This window comes from Mchenga conophoros, linkage group LG5, assembly GCF_057382185.1.
Source record: "Mchenga conophoros isolate Kocher_MC1m ecotype Shallow Benthic linkage group LG5, M_conophoros_male_GT1.1, whole genome shotgun sequence".
NCBI lineage: Eukaryota > Metazoa > Chordata > Actinopteri > Cichliformes > Cichlidae > Mchenga > Mchenga conophoros.
This window is the reverse complement of record NC_140530.1, coordinates 27632418-27650960: the sequence shown is the minus strand read 5'-3', so window position 1 is coordinate 27650960 and position 18543 is coordinate 27632418. Positions and strand designations below refer to the sequence as shown.

General features: G+C 40.3%; 1 protein-coding gene and 1 long non-coding RNA gene across 2 annotated transcripts; one reads left to right on the top strand and one right to left on the bottom strand.

Moving 5' to 3' along the window:
- Positions 1-10697: 10697 nt before the first annotated feature.
- On the bottom strand, positions 10698-14769 carry lsm3 (LSM3 homolog, U6 small nuclear RNA and mRNA degradation associated). The gene is made up of 4 exons (XM_085274675.1): positions 14685-14769; positions 12074-12184; positions 11809-11904; positions 10698-11414 (listed from the first exon to the last, which is right to left on the bottom strand). The coding sequence occupies exons 1-4, from the start codon at positions 14703-14705 to the stop codon at positions 11334-11336; spliced, it is 309 nt and encodes a 102-aa protein (XP_085130801.1). The 5' UTR covers positions 14706-14769; the 3' UTR covers positions 10698-11333.
- A 1027-nt stretch (positions 14770-15796) lies between these two features.
- Positions 15797-17239, top strand: LOC146574767 (uncharacterized). The gene is made up of 2 exons (XR_014892493.1): positions 15797-15906; positions 16033-17239. It is a non-coding gene; the product is annotated as an uncharacterized LOC146574767 (long non-coding RNA).
- Positions 17240-18543: the final 1304 nt, after the last annotated feature.

Sequence of the window (18543 nt, the reverse complement as noted above, 5' to 3'; positions counted from 1 at the left end):
TGCAACCCAATCAATCAGAAGGATGATGGTTCAATCCCTGGCCATTCCAGTCCATGGCTGTATCCCAATTCAGGGTCTGCAGCCTTAAAGTACGTATTTCAAGGCCGATTACGTCACAGTGGCGCGCCGAAGGCTGTCCCAATTCAAAGGCTGCTCGAAATGCGGCCCTGAAATGCGTCCTTCATTTCCCTGAATTTTAAGGCTGTGGCAGTGTAGACTTCGTGGTCCCATATATCCCACAATTCATAGCGCGGCAGTCGGTGCGGAGAATTCTGCCGCAGACGGCAGAAGTGGAGCGGCCGAAGAGTAAACTGTGAAAAGTAATTACTGAATATGATGTCACTTATTTATGTGCAAATGTTTAATAACGAAGAACATTAAAACATTACTGTTGGCCACATGTCGGCAAAGTTATGTGACATTAGTGACGTTTGTACTAACTTGGTTTTAAAGCCTTTAAATATACGCCGTTCAATAGCTGAGCTTAATCTTACAGAGAATGATCAAAGCTCATGTAGAAACAAACAAATGAACAAAAGATTTTCTCCTTCATTTCTGTCAAACAAAGCTGTATGACACGTATCCAGCTGTTAGTATCATGGTTGCTAGGCAACCTGGGCAGCGCAACGGAGGCTAGACCGTCCCATTTCACAAGCCTCGCACTTCCGGCCTTAGTGGTCTTTGAGTACGCGGCCCTTGAGGATCGTTGAGGCTGCGTACTTTAAGGCTGCAGACCCTGTATTGGGATACAGCCTATGAGTATCCTTGGGCAAGATACTGAACTGTGAGTTGCCTTCAGCGTATCCATCGGAGTGTGAGTGTGTGTGCTGTGTAGTAAGAATGTGTGTGTGAATGATGCTTGTAGTATAAAACACTCTCAGCGCTCAGTTAAAGTAGAAAACTTCTATAAAAGTACCTCTCTGTTGAACAGAAACTTTGTTGTTTTTTTCATTTTAAAAAATCTATGAGCACCTAAGAAATCCAAACCAACTGGTCAGTCACAAGTTTGCCTCTTTAATCCATCAATGATGAGACTGTGAGGCACTGTTGTTGCTGAGTATTGGTGGAAAAGTGACAGGGCCAGACCTAAATAACTTGAGCCACATCAGAGGCATTCTCAGCCTGAGTGTGAATGCAGAGCTATGTGGCCTCATCACATGAGAGCTCCAGTGATTAGAGCTCAGAAAGCATCCCTGACACAAGTGCAAAGACTTCTGAAGTGTGAAGTCATTTAGTATTTATTTGATAGCCACATCAAAGACTTCGACAACATAGCTTTTGAGGACAGTCCCGTCAGTCAGCCACTGGGATGTGCTGAATATCACAAACTTGTGAAAAATTGCATTAAAAAAATGAAATTACATTTATGGTTTAGTCCAGTCAATATATCCCCCGAGCTCCAAAGGACATGCAGGTGATGAATGCAGCAGTGTTCTATTTTATTAGTGTAAATTAGGAAGAATTTTAATTTAACTATTGCTACTAACAGGCCACAGAGGCAATGAGCCAAAAAGATATTCAAAAGGCTCTGCAAGAACACTCAAAGGGCTAAGTCACTATTTGCCTATTTTAAGAACTCTATAAATGAAGTTTTGCTTCCATGTTTTGAAATGTATCTGCACATACAAATTCAATTCAATTCAATTCAATTTTATTTATATAGCGCCAAATCACAACAAAAGTCACCTCAAGGTGCTTCATAGATACAGAGAAAAACCCAACAATTATATGACCCCCTATGAGCAGGCACTTTGGCGACAGTGGAAAGGAAAAACTCCCTTTTAACAGGAAGAAACCTCCGGCAGAACCAGGCTCAGGGAGGGGCGGGGCCATCTGCTGCGACCGGTTGGGGTGAGAGAAGGAAGACAGGATAAAGACATGCTGTGGAAGAGAGACAGAGGTTAATAACAGATATGATTCAATGCAGAGAGTGCTATGTCACTCACTATGTCACATACAAACACAGTGCTAAATGAGGCTGTAACTGCCCAACTTCCCCCCATCCATCTAATGTTTATGCCTTTATTCTCTCTCCCCCTCTCTCCCCCACCGATGTAGGAGCGGTGCTGAGCAGGATCAATGTCCACAAGGCTGCAGGCCCTGATGGCATCCCCGGGCGTGTTCTCAGAGCGTGTTCTGGGGAGCTTGCAGGAGTGCTCACAGACATATTCAATCTGTCCTTGGCCCACGCTGTGGTACCGGCCTGCTTCAAATCCACCTCCATCGTCCCGATACCCAAAAACTCCAACCCATCTTGCCTCAATGATTACCGCCCAGTAGCACTCACCCCCATCATCACTAAGTGCTTAGAGCGACTGGTCCTAGCACACTTCAAATCCTGTCTCCCCCCCACCCTGGACCCCCACCAATTCGCATACCGCCGGAACAGGAGCACAGAGGATGCAGTCTCCATCGCAATGCACTCTGTCCTCTCACACCTGGACAACAACAACACCTACGCCAGAATGCTGTTTATAGACTTCAGTTCAGCATTCAATACAATCCACCCCTCACAACTCATCAGGAAACTGACAGACCTGGGTATCAGTTCCCTCATCTGCAAATGGTTACTGGACTTCCTGACCAACCGCCCCCAACATGTCCGGCTGGATAACCGCTGCTCATCTACCATCACAATGAACACCGGTGTACCACAAGGCTGTGTGATGAGCCCTTTCCTCTACTCCCTCTTCACCCACGACTGCAGACCTGCTGATGGTTCCAACACCATCATTAAGTTTGCAGATGACACCACGGTGATTGGCCTCATCAGTGACAACGATGAGGCCGCCTACAGGGAGGAGGTGGATCGTCTGGCTGAGTGGTGCGACAGAAACAACCTGCTGCTTAACACCGAGAAGACCAAGGAGCTCATCGTGGACTACAGGAGGAATGCTGACCCACATCCACCCATCCACATTAAGGGGACGGCTGTGGAGCGTGTGAGCAGCTTCAAGTTCCTGGGAGTCCACATCTCCGAGGATCTCACCTGGACGACCAACTGCTCCAAGCTGGTCAAGAAGGCTCACCAGCGCCTCTTCTTCTTGAGGACTCTGAGGAAGAACCACCTGTCCTCAGACATCCTGGTGAACTTCTATCGCTGCACCATCGAGAGCATCCTGACCAACTGTATAACAGTCTGGTACGGGAACTGCTCTGCCTCGGACCGGAAGGCGTTGCAGAGGGTCGTGAAAACTGCCCAGCGCATCGCCGGAGCACCACTTCCTGCCATAAAAGACATCTACAGGAAGCGGTGTCTGAAAAGGGCTGGGAAAATCATCAAAGACCCCAGTCACCCATCACATGGACTCTTCACCCTCCTGCCCTCTGGGAGGCGCCACAGGAGCCTCCGGACTAAGACCACCAGGTACCGGAACAGCTTCTTCCCCACAGCTGTCAGACTCCTGAACTCTGCCTTCTGACATCTGACCCACGTTAAACTCATGGACTGAACATACACACACCCACAATGGACAACTATACCCTCAAACACAATAATAACATGGACTGAACCACCACTCACAACCACTAGCACTTTATATAGCCTCTGTAGAAACTATCTACACCCTCACTTATCTTAACTGCACTACTGTATAGCTCTGTGTAAATAATCATTCTGTACATTCGATAATCTTTAATCCTACAACTGTTTACAACTTGCATAGTTCCCATTTCTGTATAGCTGTATATCCCAGATTCTGTAAAGTTATTTATTTCATATTCTGTATAGTTTTTCATATTTATATCCTGTTCATAGCCTGTACATAGCTTGTACTCACTACAGCCTGTACATACTTATAGTTATAGAATATTCACAACATACTTCATACCGTGTACATTATAACATACCATAATAGACCCATTTCTGTAATATACTCACATATCTATATTATTGCTAATATATATTGTAATATATCTATATCACTAAAGCACTTCTGGATGGATGCAAACTGCATTTCGTTGCCCTGTACCTGTGCATGTGCAATGACAATAAAGTTGAATTCTATTCTATTCTATTCTATTCTATTCATACAATGGCTACAATATGTTTTGACTCCGCCCCATTGTTCCTATCACCTTTGATTCTAGCAATTCGATAATTTGTCTTTGAGAAGTAGATTAGAAGGTAGATATTATATGATCTTGTAAATCTAGAGATAATCGACACTTTGTATCACTTTATTGTTATTTCGAAGAACACGCTGACTTTTCTTAGAACAACATGAGATTCTTACCTGCAGGGTGTGGTTCCATGGTGTAATGTTTAGCACTCTGGACTTTGATTCCAGTAGTCAAACCCCAGTGGGGTATGACTATTAAGATAGACATTTTTTTAATGGTAAATGTTAAGATTAAAATTGCACCTGAATGATCCATCCATTTTGTTCTGCTTATCCCATTTAGAGTCACAGTTGGGTTGATACCTGTCATGGGTCCTGAATTATGTTTACAGCTATAATTTGGAAGAAAACTAGCCTTCTGGGGGGCAATTAGATCAAAACAGATTCCTATGTGTGTGGGTCCATGGTATAATGGTTAGCACACTGACCTGAGTTTAAATCGCAGTGGGACCTTTATTTCCTTCAGACAGATGTTTCATGTGGAAACTGAAACACATCTTGATCAAAAATAAGAACTGAAAGCAAGCTCTTTTGTGAAGCATTGGCAATCATGATGGTTCCAAGGAAACCTGGAACCGGGAGAAGATAAGTGAAAAACATGCCATTCCTTAAGTGTGTTATCAACACACTGTTTTGAGCCTTTGTTTTAGACTTCTCATAGTCTTGACCCCAGCTCTTCACAATGAATCTTGTAATACAAGATATATTTTATACTTTATATTGATCGTAATGAAAGGAACACATTTTTTCCCTGGAATTAGATCAGAAGATTGCACCAGGTTGTGACTCCATAATTAACACTCTGAACTTTGAATCCAGCAATCTTTGGCACATTCAAAGCCAAAATAGTTCGTTAGTTGTGCCTTTATTACATGTGATAACTGTACAATTACATCATATTGCAGGCCAAGACAAATTATCACACATTTAATATGTCCTGAACAGTTTAGCAAGTTTCTGTATTTGTTTATAGACGTATTTATAGACTTGGCTTTGCTCATTAGATCCCAGTTAGGACATCTAAAAGGTGATAAAAGCACGGATAGTTCACAGGCATGTACTGTAATAATGTGCAGAGCAAGCAATAACCACCTTTCAGTTTACAGTGGAGCATAGAAAATAGTTTTATGGTCACCATTATTGTTTCTGGTTTGAGCTGGAACCTTTTAAATATGCTCTATTTCAATTCCAAATGTGTGAGGCATGGTGGAGCACAGGGAGTGACACTTTAAACCTGATTAAAGCAGTACTGGTAAGTTACCTATTGGGCAAAGTGCACCTCAGCTCACATGAAGCTGAAACAGTAGATTATTTGGAGGGGAGGGGAGTGAACACACTATGATCTTAAAAATGCTATGAATGTAATATTTGTCTTTTAAAACATAATAATATTTGTGCAAAAATGAATGCTAATTTGTCTGATAGTTGCTGAAATATTTTATTATGGAAGAAAGTGGCTGTTCAAGCATTAGACCTGTTAGTGATATGCATACAGGTCTAAACTTAAGCATCTCTAAAGCCAAAGTGTTGTGCATAAATGCCAAGCCAGAGGCACCCATGACAGTGTACGGTGATCCCCTTGACAGCCTTGTCAAAAAGACATCACTGCAAGTCTTGGGAAGGAAAGGGGACAGGGAACATTTGCAACACTCCAGTCCATCTGAAAGTCAGAGCAATACTGTCTGAAAACAAATGCCAGACTCCATAAGAGTAGAGTCAAAACTTTTCTCCTTTACGGATTGGAATGCTGGCAGGGAGTAACAAACAAGATCAGAGTTTTTATAATCAGTGAAAATGATGCAACATCTTTTTGCTAGAAAAAAAAAATTCTCAAATAAAAAACTCTAGAAAAACATCACTACAATAACATCAAAAAGCCAGAATGGACAGGTACCACATAACAAAGATCACTCACAAACAAAGTGGCATTAAACTGTGATGACCAAGGTGAAGGACGAGAGTCCAGGAAAGCCCCAGACAGGCTGCCAGTGCCTCTCAACAGATGATGAGGACTAACTAGCATGTACCGTAAGGTGCTCCAGGTCGACAGTTTGACCTGAACAGCAGGCCAGACATCTCTAAATTGTTCAAAATTGTCGAAATTCAAAATTATCATTGCTTGGACATAGTTTCTCTCAGGTCCTGAAGTGCTGTTCAGCAATTGATTCCGACCTCAAAGTAGTCAAGAAAATGCATGGACAAATACTGTTTTCAACATTTTCTATCTCATAACTTCTGAGGAAATATGAAAGTTCTGGACTTTCCTTTAGTATAAAAACTTTCACTATTGTATTTAATTTATAATTAATAAATTATTATCATTATAGAAATGTGGGAGAATGGGAAGCTCTTGGGGAAGCATTTTTAAAAAGGCTATTTTTGGTATTGCACTTATTGTTTCATAGTTCCAAGATGCTGAAATCCCCATTAAACTGCCTGTATCCACTGGAAATTAAATTGTCGAATTATTTATTTGGAGCTAGTTTTTATAAAGGGCAGTGTTTATGATGCAGCCAGGCCAGCAAGACAGCTACTTATTCCCACTTAATCCACTGTGGATTTTTTTTTTATATTTTTGGCAGTCTGGCTGAAGTGACCATGAATATTTCACAGCTGTATTACTGATACGTGGATGAAGAGAAGATTTCATTTCAATTCAGCATCCTGTGCATTGAGTAATAGTTGGAAATATTTTTATGTTTCCATGTCAGTGATAGCCATGGTCAGAGGCATTATGGTTTGTTTGTCTTGTTTTTCCTTCAGATCTGGCAAAAACATTCATTTGGGTTCAACATGATTAGATTTTAGTGGTCAGGGTTGCTGTGACCCACACAACACATTTTGGGCCGTAACTACATAATGTATGTTATTTTCAGCAAAAGATTTACGTTATATGGGTAACTTATATCAACAATGTCAGCTTCAATTTGTTAAAGCTGTTATACAATATTTTTTCATCCAGCCATCTGCCTGACCACCTCTATTGAGTTCTAAAGTTTGTGATCTGAAAGTCTGAGTCCACAGTTCAGTAATATAAAGTGGTAAAGTATTCACTATATCTATAGGTTTAGGAAGAAAGGGAGCTAAAATATAACTTTAGTTGTTTTTACTTGTCAGTAGTGTTAAAACCTCCCAACAACTGGTTCTCACTATATATGGTATTAGTACTGCTGCAACCCAGTAAACGTGTGCAGGGATATTGGATTGGATTGTTTTGGATATGCCTGCTTCTTGCAACATAAAGTGTTGCAAGAGGCAGGAATTGTGCTCAGTCATAAAGAATTCTGCACTGTTCTTCCGTGTGTACTTTCATTAGTATGTCCTGTACTGAGGCCATCTGAACAAACCACACATTCCTTGAACAGTACAGAATGATAAAAGCTGATTATTGTAAGAGTGATGATGAAAGTTCAGTCTTGGCTTTGGAGAACATTGGTTGGGAAAGGGAATTAAATACAAACGCAGCACTTGAGGCTGCTCTTTTAAAGTCAAATGGAAAAAATCAGCATTCCAACTTTCCCCCACAAACACACATGCTGATGTTTAGCAACTATAATGTTTACCACCTTATTGTGCTAGCTTGTTTACGCTGTATAAAGTGCACTAAGCAGAGGACTCCAGCTAAGGGGGATGGACAATGGGATTTTTTAAGCTGATGGTGGCAATAAATAAATCATCACGAGATGGATTTATCCTCTGTGGGCCATCAGTGCCTATATAAAAATAATGGAAATGCATCCAACAATAATTCTGTAATTCTCAGTAGGCAACAATTAACCTGAACCAAGGTGGTAAACCCACTGACTAACCAACAGTGCCTCATGGAGAGACTCACCAATAACATCCTTCCTATTTTTCTGCTGTTTTCAAAAACAAGATATGACTTTTTTTTAAACAAGTTATATGATACCAACAGTTTTCTCTGTTTGCATACTTCCCATACAGATTGCTGCTTACCTGGGACCTCTTTCACAAAGCAGGTTCAACAGATTCTGATTTGATTGACCCCCCCGAGATGAACAAGAATGGGTTTTTAGCTCAAGGATTCATCATGGCAACAAGTAAATAAAGAGTCAGAATAAGAATACTTTATTAATCACTAAGGAAATTATGTGGTCAGTTTCTCCAAGAGAGTAAGCACAGTAACTGACTAAATTAAATAATATAAAATGTGAAAATATTGCAAAGTTGCAAAATATAACAAAAAAGTTAATATTTACAAATAGCTCAATTATAAATATCCCAGTATAAAACCCAAATTAAATATATATGGTTGAAATTGATGTGCCCCCTTTTTTTAAACCTTTATTTCTCTGTAGACAATGTGCAAATATTAATGGTGTGCAACTGCTGCACTGTGTACTGTGCATTAGTTGTACAGAGAGTAGATTTTCTGTGTCATCTCTCAGAAAATCATTTGGGTAATCTCAGTCTCTCACTGAACGTGCTCCTGTGACTGGCCAGCACATGATGGGAGTATATGGGAGGCCTACTCCACCTTAAGAGAGTCCAGCTCCATCCTCACGTCATTACTGGCCTTGCAGATCAGTTTATTGAGTTTGTTGGCATCTGTGACCCTCAGCCTGCTGCCCCAGCATGCAACAGCACAGAGGATGGCGCTGGCCACAGAATCATAAAAAATCCTGAACATTTACCAACAGATGTTAAAAGATGTCAGCCACCTCAGAAAATAGAGACGACTCTGGCCCTTCCCGACTCCGGTGTTTTTCACACAGTCCAGTTTGTTGTCAGTGTGTACTTTAGGGTATTTATAGTCCTCCACAATGTCCACATCAACCCCCTGGATTGATACAAGGGTCAGCGGTTTCCTAGTCCTCCGAAAGTCATTTCCTTGGTCTTTGTCACATTGAGCTGCAGATGATTCTGCTCACACCATGTGACAAAGGAGTCAACCACAGCCTGGTACTCATTACCCTCACTGATGCATCCAACCACCGCAGAGTCATCAGAAAACTTCTGAAGATGGCAGGTCTCTGTGAAGTGGCTGAAGTCTGTGGTATAGAGGGTGAAGAGGAAAGGGGAGAGGACAGTCCCTTGTGGTGCCCCTGTGTTTCTGATCACCTTGTCAGACACAATGTTAAAGACACACGTATTGTGGTCTTCCTGTCAGGTAATCAACAATCCAAGACACGAGAGAGGCATCAACCTGCATCGCTGTCAGCTTATCACCCAGGAGGGTCGGCCTGATGGTACTGAATGAAAAGTCAAACAACATGACCCTCATTGTGCTCACCAGTTTATCCAGATGGGCGTAACTATGGTGATTTGAAGATTCAAACTTGACAATTTTAGATTTCAACATGTGGATCAGCAGAGTTACACCATAAAATGTTGTTAAGAGTACATTCAGACTTTTTGAACTGAAGTGAAAATTATTCTAGTGGTTGTCATCTCTGATAGATGACAGACTTCACTGTGTACTGTAGCACTGCACATGGTTGATATGACAATAAAGCCGCTAGACTTGACTGAATCTAAATATCTGATTATATTTAAAAAGGATTTTATATGTGCAAAGCCATTATGTTCTTTGCACATATAGTGTGTTCTTTGACGTCGACTGCATGAACGGGGAAATTCAGTCAGTCAGCTGGATCAGGTGCAGCAGGAGGGGAGAAACAGTTTTTGTGGATGTTAGGTTCTCAGTCTGTTACCCTGGTAACTGTTTTATGTTAGCTCTTTTAATGGAACATAAATTCCAGATTTTTCTCAGTCTTAATAAGCTCCTGCTTTTGAGAACACAGCCCTGGACTTATTCTGCATCCAGACATTTGTAGAAAAAATGATTAGACAAATTATTTCCATTGTATCACAAGTGAAATGTTCTAAACTTGCTAATGTTGTTGTTAATGTAATCCTAAGCACTACAGTAATCTAGTTGTGAGTGTGATCAAATGTAAGGATTTCAGTTACACTTTTTTAAACCAACTAAAATGTCAGTCTGTGGTAAAAAAACAACAACAGCCCATTTAGTTTTCATGCAGAGATCACCTTCATCCTTGCTAGCCTGTTAAACTGAAGGTTCTTTTTTTTTTTAGATGTACACTGACATCTAGTGGTTACAATGCAACAATACAACAATCCTGACAGCATGCAATAGACCCTGAAAGTTCTGCTCCGATGTTACATTAGAATGTTGCTAATGCAGTGGTGCATTTGCAATTTAAAATGTTATATAACTGCATAATGACACAAATAACACCTACAGTAACAAACTGGACTGTATCAACAACATATTGTAGTATAAAAATTGTATACAGTCTGCTAAATTGAGTTTTACTTGCAAACAGCTTTTCTACTCTGTACTTAAAAGCATTTCAAACTACAAGCCATATTCACTCATTCACACACGTTCCCTTAGCACTTAGTTACATACCTTCAGTCACTTTTTACCACCCACTCTAACCAACGAACCTGGGCCAATTTGGGGTTTAGTATCTTGCCCAAGAATAGTTTGATGTGCTGGCTGATTCAAACCACCAACCAGTTAACAACCCACTCTACCTCCTGAGTCACAGCTGCCAACAAATTTCAGCTTATTTACACGACAATCAATAAATTTTCCAATTACTTTTATTTTTTTATTCAACTTTACAAGACCAAACTGAAAAATCTTTGCACACATTGACACATCTGTGTGTGATTTACTCCCACATCCTCCACAGTACTACAAAAATATAAAATATTCAACTAAAATGTTATGATAGAAACCAAAAAACACTGACAGACTTTTGCTCGGAACAAACCAAAGTTACAGTTGACAAAATTTAAAACTTAAGAATCATACATATCGCTCAGCGGTACGTTTGGTGAGCCTTTTTAAACAAAGAGCACATACAGTCACAGATAACTAAAATGATGAGATTATGTTTAAACATAATGAGTATTCTTAGCTTTGGAACTTAAAATGGACTTTTTACCTGATCTAATGTTCTGAAATAGCCTAAATATCCTGTTAAATGAAAATGTGGCTTGAAAAATGGCAACTTGCCAAAATAACACCTATTAAACACTGACTTACAAAAGTTCTCTCTTCTTTCCATCGACATGTTTTACATCTGACAACAAAACAAAAATTAATCATTTGTCTCATGTGAGTGGATGATGTTGACAAAAAAAGAGATTTTATCTCTTCTGTGGGCTGAAATTGTACTTGAGCAAACCCTGCTTCACACCGGGATGTAATCGAAGTTAGCCCACCCTGAGAGGTGGAGCTACAAGGACAACGCCGTCACCTCTCACAAACAGCATGGGGATGTTTCTCTTGGTAGACTGAAACGAAACAAAGATTCACACTTAAAATATTTCACTACTTAAAATATTGTATACACATAGCTTCCAATAAATGTGTTTAACAACAAAGACTAAATATATTTTACTTAAAAATTAAAACATGCATTTGCTTTAATTACATTTTTGTTGTTAAGATGATCCCTGTGATTTTCTCAGTAATGTTAACCCTTGTTAAAACAGAGCAGCGTTTTTTTGAGGCCATGATATAACAAATAGTCAGTGAAATATTATCCATTAAGTACTGTCTGTTATCTGAATGACACATTAACAGTTTTAAAAGATGAAACAGGTTCAACTCAGATCAATGCCACAATAGACCACCAGCACCTTAAACCAAAAGGGCAACGGGACTGGAAAGAAAATGATGTGGCACCTTGTAGAGTTCTTCATAAGTCTCCTCATCGATCTCCACTGTCGTCACAGTCTCCTCCACATCACCAAGGATCATGTTCAAGTGCTGATCGTAAGCCTGGGACAAACAAGAACAAATAAGAGTGCAAAGTAAAAGAGGACAAAAACACTCCAAAAGAAATTGAAGTGCTTGTTTTTAAAAAGTCTTCCGAGCAGCCAGGGTCACACCTGCAGCACTCAAACAACAAAAAAACAGCAACAACAACAAAACCCAGCACAAGACTCACATGAAGTCGGCCTCTGAGCTCGCGGTCATTCCTCATCTTGACGTAGATTCGCTCATCTAGACTGAGCCTGATCAGATCAAGTGGCTCCTCAACTGTGTTTGTAGTTGGTTGCTGCAGCACACAGAAAAAAATGACACATGTATTAGGACTGGGCGATATATCGATATATTTTTATACAAGATAAGAGATGTGACAATATCCTTTATATCGATATAGTCTATGTTACGTTATAATTATACTTGTGGAACCGCAAGTTTGCCTCTCTTTCGTCCACTTTTGTCTCTATGCTGTGTTACTCTGCCTCGCCTCTCTCCTTCACTGAACACAACTCCCCCTCCCCCATCGCTTCACCTGCAGGTAACGACAAGATGGACACGGCAGCTATCAAAGAGGAGCTGGTCGGTAAAAAGAAAACATTTGGAGATTACTATTTTAGTGCGGCAGTGTTACTCTCGTTAAAATGACATTAACGCCATAACTGTATTAACGCGGCAAATCTCCATTAACGAGTTACCGCAGGTCGCCCCGTGCGTGGGGCGTGTTGAGGCCGTGCAGCTAGCACTACTAGTATTTTTACCATTTACAACAGCACCATAAAGTGCAAAATGAAGAGTGTGTGAGAAACTGTGTGCTGTATCCCAGACCGCGAAGTCTCCCAGCCTCCTGCCCCGAAACAAACTACCTTACAAAACTCGTATACCGTATTTTTCGGACTATAACCTATAAAGAAATCGACAGCGCGCCTTATGTATGAATTCTGGTTGTGCTTATTGACCGCAAACTGCTTTTATGTGGTACACGGCGCTCAGCAATCTGCCAAAAATGTTTTAGTACGACTTTGGTAAGCTACGAAGCCGCACTGCTTGATGGATTGTTGGAACATTACGGCTACCGTAGTCTGGAGCCTCGCGGAGTAACGCATACTGTGCTTCAACGTAAAATTACCGTATTGTGTGCATATAAGGACCACAAATGGCACCTGTAAGAGACATGGTTACGAAGTGGATTTCAAACTGAAGGTTGTCAGTCACGCAGTAGAAGTTGGGAACAGAGCAGCTGCGAAATCTGTCTGTCTTTGTTATTATGCTAAGCGTCTTTTAATTTACATTTTGACTGCACAATTGTGAGCGTTTTGTTATCCACAAAAACAACATTGTTTTATTTTATTTATGGAGAATTATAATTTAATAAATGCTGATAATTTATTTCTGAGTAATTTTTTCATGTACATCTACGCTGTATGTTAATAAAGATGTGAGATCTGGGACACAGCGTGACTAAGAACTCTTTTTGTTCTTTCTTTATGGCTTTAAAAAAAATATCGAGATATATATCGTATATCGCCATCCAGCTAAAGAATATCGAGATATGAGTTTTAGGCCATATCGCCCAACCCTAACATGTATGCTTGACATATCAACAGGATATTAACATTCAACTGCCTTAGAACATTTTCTGTGGGATCATCCCTGATTTGCTTAAAAATGTTACGGTCTAAAGTTTGGACATTTAATGATTGCTGTGTAATTTTAGCTACATGTATTTAAAACTTTAACTACGTGTAAGTTACTTTTTTTTTTTTTAATGTTCTGTCCATCCACTTTTTTTTCTTCCGGACTTCAAAATCGGAGGCAATACTTGTACATGGATATCCAAAAATAAAACAATGTATAAAAATAAAAGCTGGAAACTTTCACTAGTCTTCCCTACCATATCTGTAATTTGGCCCAGGTCATCAAACATCAAAAAATGCCTGAGCACTGGCTAAATAGATATGAAAAAATGTAAGCAGTCCTATATTGGAGCACACACTAATAAAAAACAAACCAAAAAAATAAACTATATAACATTCGGAAACTGTCGCACTTCATAATAATGTAAAATGAAACGTGAAATATTTTCTAATATGGTCGAGCAGCAGGCACAGCTGAGATGCAATGACCTATTGCTTGTTCTGCCCACTCGCTTTCTTTGCAAACTCCTTATGCCCGAACCAAAAATAATGAATTTACTTTAATACAGATTAAAAACACAACAAATACCCCCATGTACAAGTCTCTTCTCAAGTTAGCATTTTCTGTGACAAGAATAATCGAGTGATTATCATTTCTAAATGACATAGACCAGAATTAAATGCAGACCTTTCGAGCAGTTTTGGTGTAAACACCCAAAATATTTAAGGCAAAGTGAAGAAACGTCGTGTTCCATGAGTTAACTGAGTTTTCAGTGAGTTGTTTAATGTTTAGCCCAAATAGCTGTGAACTGCAACCCAGACGCTACAGACCTAACTAACCCAACTTTAGACTAAAAACAGATAAAGAAAATTAAACGTGGACATACATTAGCGGTAATCCTGCGCTAACACGCTCTGCTCTGCCTAAAGAACAGTGGTGCAAATCCTACTGGCGGTAGCATTTACACGCTAGACATGCTAAATCAGCTAGCTTTTGACAGGCCCTTCCGCGCTTTTACCACATCAGTTATGAACAAAGTTACACAATAAGCTCGTTACATCAAGTACACGGGTAAACCTGTCTCCTCTTCACCCATGGGATAATTACATGCACGCTGTTAAAAGAACAACAGCAGAATTGAAGGCAGTTACACCAACCTGCTCAACTTCGTCCGCCATGATGTTTGAGTCTGCGTCGAATGACCGAACCAGTGCGGAGGTTGCCAGGTCTGCAAAAAACCGCGTTTTCACATAACACAAAGCACGCCTCCTGGATGAGACTATAAACATAACGATGGAAGAGGGATAGGGTTACATTACTTAATTGCATTTTAATTATTTATGTTGTTACAGCTATAGGCAAGGTGGGGGTGAGATTACATCAGGGATCTGCTTGTTTTCAGTGGCGATGGACAGGTTTACAGTGGAGGTCAGGCAGGAAACCCTATTAACTACGATCTTTGCAGATAACTGTGATCTGTAGTGAGAGTAGGAAGCAGGAAGAGAGCCTGGAGAGGTGGAAGTATGCTCTTGAGATAAGTGGAAGGAAAGTTAGAATATGTAAATATGTAAATGAGAGGGCAAAGCTGCAAGGAGTTGCAAGGAGCAGAGATAGTAAAGGTAGATGAGTTTGCATACCTGGGGTTGACCAAGGAAAACATTGGATCAAGAGGTGAAGAATATAGTGCAAGCCAGGTTGAGCAGCATTTGTGACAGAAAGATATCAAGCAAGAGTGAAAGGGAAGTCTACAAGATGGTCGTGAGATTTGTTGCGATCGATGGTTTGGAGCTGGTGACAGAGCTGAAGATGGGAATGGATGGACAGGATTAGAAATGAGTATGTCAGAGGCTGAGGTGATGCAGTTTGGAAAGTTGGAGAGGTAAGACTGAGACGGTCTGGACATGTGATGAAGAGGGATAGTGGAAATGAAGTCAGTATGGAGCTGCCAGGAAGGAGATAAAGAGGGAGAACGCAGAGAAGCTTCATGGATGCAGTGGAGGATATGCAGAGGGTTGATGCGAAAGGGTAGGATGGTAGAGATAGGGAGAGATGAAGGCAGATGATCTGCTGTAGCAACCTCTAAAGTGAGTAAATAAAAGAAGGAGAAGAAGCAATATTTATTGTCTAACTTATTTTAAAATCCATGGTACACATTCAAAAATTAAATATTTTTTATTGTCATTGTCCTTGTAATTATAACTGTAAATTTGATTTATCCAAATAAATACAAATAAGCACTCATACGTGCAGGAGAGTGAAGTGCAAACCTGGCAACCCGAATGAGGACGCTAGCAGTTCCTCTGTCCTTTATATTGCCCGTCTGCTTTTCCAGACTTTTCCATCCCCCGCATCTCCGTACAGTGCAACGGCAGATCAGAGGTAGGTTATTAAACATAAACTATATATATATATTTGCATCATTTTTTTCCGTTTCTAATGGCTCATGTCTTTACGAAATTTCAACCTTACTGATGCGGCGTATTCTGTCTTGTTTTTCTGTTTTAGTAAATGCAACGCAACAAAAGTTTAAATGGTAAATGGACTGGTTCTTATATAGCGCTTTTCCACTCTTCTGAGCACTCAAAGCGCTTTACACAACCTGTGCATTCACCCATTCACACAACTGACATTCACACACATTCATACTCCGATGAATGCATCGGAGAGCAATTTCGGGTTAGTAGCTTGCCCAAGGATATTTGGCATGCAGACTAGGGGAAGCCGGGAATCGAACCACCAACCTTCCGATCAGTAGATGACCTGCTCTACCACCTGAGCTACAGCCACAGCCACCCGACCTGTGTCAGACCTTCGCATTAACAGGTCAATGTGACTTTAAAACCGCAAGTATCGCAGTTGAATTCAGAGAACTAAAGCTGCATTTACTGCATTAATTCAAGCAAGAAGGCATTCATTTCCGGACATTATTCATTTTTATAACTTTATTCCGTTATTGTCACACTGGGCAGGTGCCACGTGTAGAATGGGCAGCTGTCCCACTTTTTATCCAACTGCGCAGTGAGACCATTATTATTACTGTTGTTGTCATCGTCGTCATTGTTATTCTCTGTCCCACATGTTGAGATAATCTCCCAAATTTTGCTGTAGTTTGCAAAGGTCAGAAGTGCAGAACAGACACTTTTCTAATGCAAATGAAGAAAGTAAGGCTGAGATCATGACTGAAGTTTAGGCGAACAATGCTGCCTATGCTATACCCAACAAGGAAAGCTGTATATAGATATTGTTATATTCCCTCTGTGTGGCTCCAAAAGAAGTGTTCTATGTATATCTCTGACTGTAACCCCAGTAAAATACAGTAAAATCAAATGTATTTATATTTGCAACATATCCTTCACAAATTCCAGTGTCTTTGTTCCACATTAAGTTTGTTTGGATTTGGTCACACTTGCCACATGTGATTACAATTAACAGCATTTTTCTTATACAGAAAATCTTTTTGTTTTACAAATAGTTAACTTTATTCACTCTTTCTCTTGTCTTGTTTTTCTTCTCTGGCTTTCCTCTTTTTTTTTCCTTTCTGTAAATCTGTGTGTGTGATTGACTGCGTGTGCACCTCCTCTCCCAGTTCAGTCCAGTGTTCCATACTGGGTTTGTGTGCAGGCTGAGGAGGCAGATCAAAGCAGTGCTGTTACCCATTCCACCCTCAGCTTCAGCGCGGCTGTGTGGTGGAAGAAGTCCCTGCTACAGATAAGCCAAACAACCTGTGTGGCCCAGTGCTAGGACCACTGACTGCACACAGTTTCATATTTGTAAATTTGTTAAAGTTTTGTGAGAAAGCAGGCAATATGTCTGCGCTTGTGTGGGTGAGGGTTTTTTTGCATGCTTGTTTTTTTGATCTGTCATGTCAAAACCAGATAAGGGTGTGTTTGCCATTAAACAGTTGGCAGCTGGTGGCCTAGAAACTGAAACTGGTGCCTAAACTCACAGTTGTTTTGTTTTGCTCACTTTCTGCTCGTCAAGGTCCTCTGTGTGTGTTACCTGCCAAAAGATGGCGCTAAACGATAGGAAGACAGAAGCTGACGTCATCAGTCGTTGAAGGTCAACAGATAAGCTGTGGGAAACTGTCACTGCAAATCAGTCCTGTTAACAGCTATAATAAACACGACAGTCAAAAAGGGTGATTTTAAGACATTTTCTCAGGTGAAACACTACAATAAGCTGCACCTGCTTTTACTGCATTGAAGTTTTTACTGATTTCAGTGGAGCACAGCTGAAATTAGCATAAAAAGTCAAAAGATTATGCAAGTGTCCTAAACTGTGTAATGATTTATCAGGTGTTTCAACTTTGTACAGATTTTTTGTTTGTAAATAGAAAGAAAATTATTTTTGTATTACATTTCAAATAATAAGAAGCACAGATCAAATGTTTTATACGCTTTGAACAATGTTTACTGTTCGGCTTTAAGCAAGGAAAATACAGAGTTGTTGTCTGAATGTGATACACACTGAATTAAAGTTATCATTTTTTCCACTTTAACATATTGTCATAAGTGTTTGTACTGTGAAGATTAACAGTGTTACAAGGTCATCTGCTGTAGACCTACTTTACTATATGTAGTCCAAAGAGTCTGCGTCTCAAGAGTGTTCCAGCAGACACAGAACCAGGGTCCAGTTTCGCAAAGCTATTTTTACCCAGTCTTAATTTTGTTATTGCACAAGTGTAGCTTACTCAAAGGTACATGATTTTAAGGCTAAACGAAATTAGTCATCTTCACGCCAGTTGAACTGAGCTGTATTTCCATGTAAACAACCAGTGTCACCTAGCCACCAGCTTTTCATGTTCCCATCAGTGACCGCTTCATCAAATGACTAAACATGCAACATGATTGAGCCTCATTCTATACGGATCAGTTAAGCCCTGTCTACACTTAAGTCCATAAAACGGTGCTGAGTCTACAGTAGTAAGTGCTCTAATTGGTAGTTGCTTCAATCAAAGTTAAGACGTTTCATGGGAGTCCTGTCTGTCATCGCTTGCAGTTACCGGATCTTACTGAC

Bases quoted from the DNA above. Each gene is read 5' to 3' on its own strand.
- lsm3 (XM_085274675.1), bottom strand. From the start codon at position 14,705: ATGGCGGACGAAGTTGAGCAG. The intron at 12,185-14,684 runs GTTGGTGTAACT...TGTGTGCTGCAG, and splicing joins TGGCGGACGAAGTTGAGCAG to CAACCAACTACAAACACAGT. The intron at 11,415-11,808 runs GTGCCACATCAT...GTTTCGTTTCAG, and splicing joins CTTATGAAGAACTCTACAAG to TCTACCAAGAGAAACATCCC.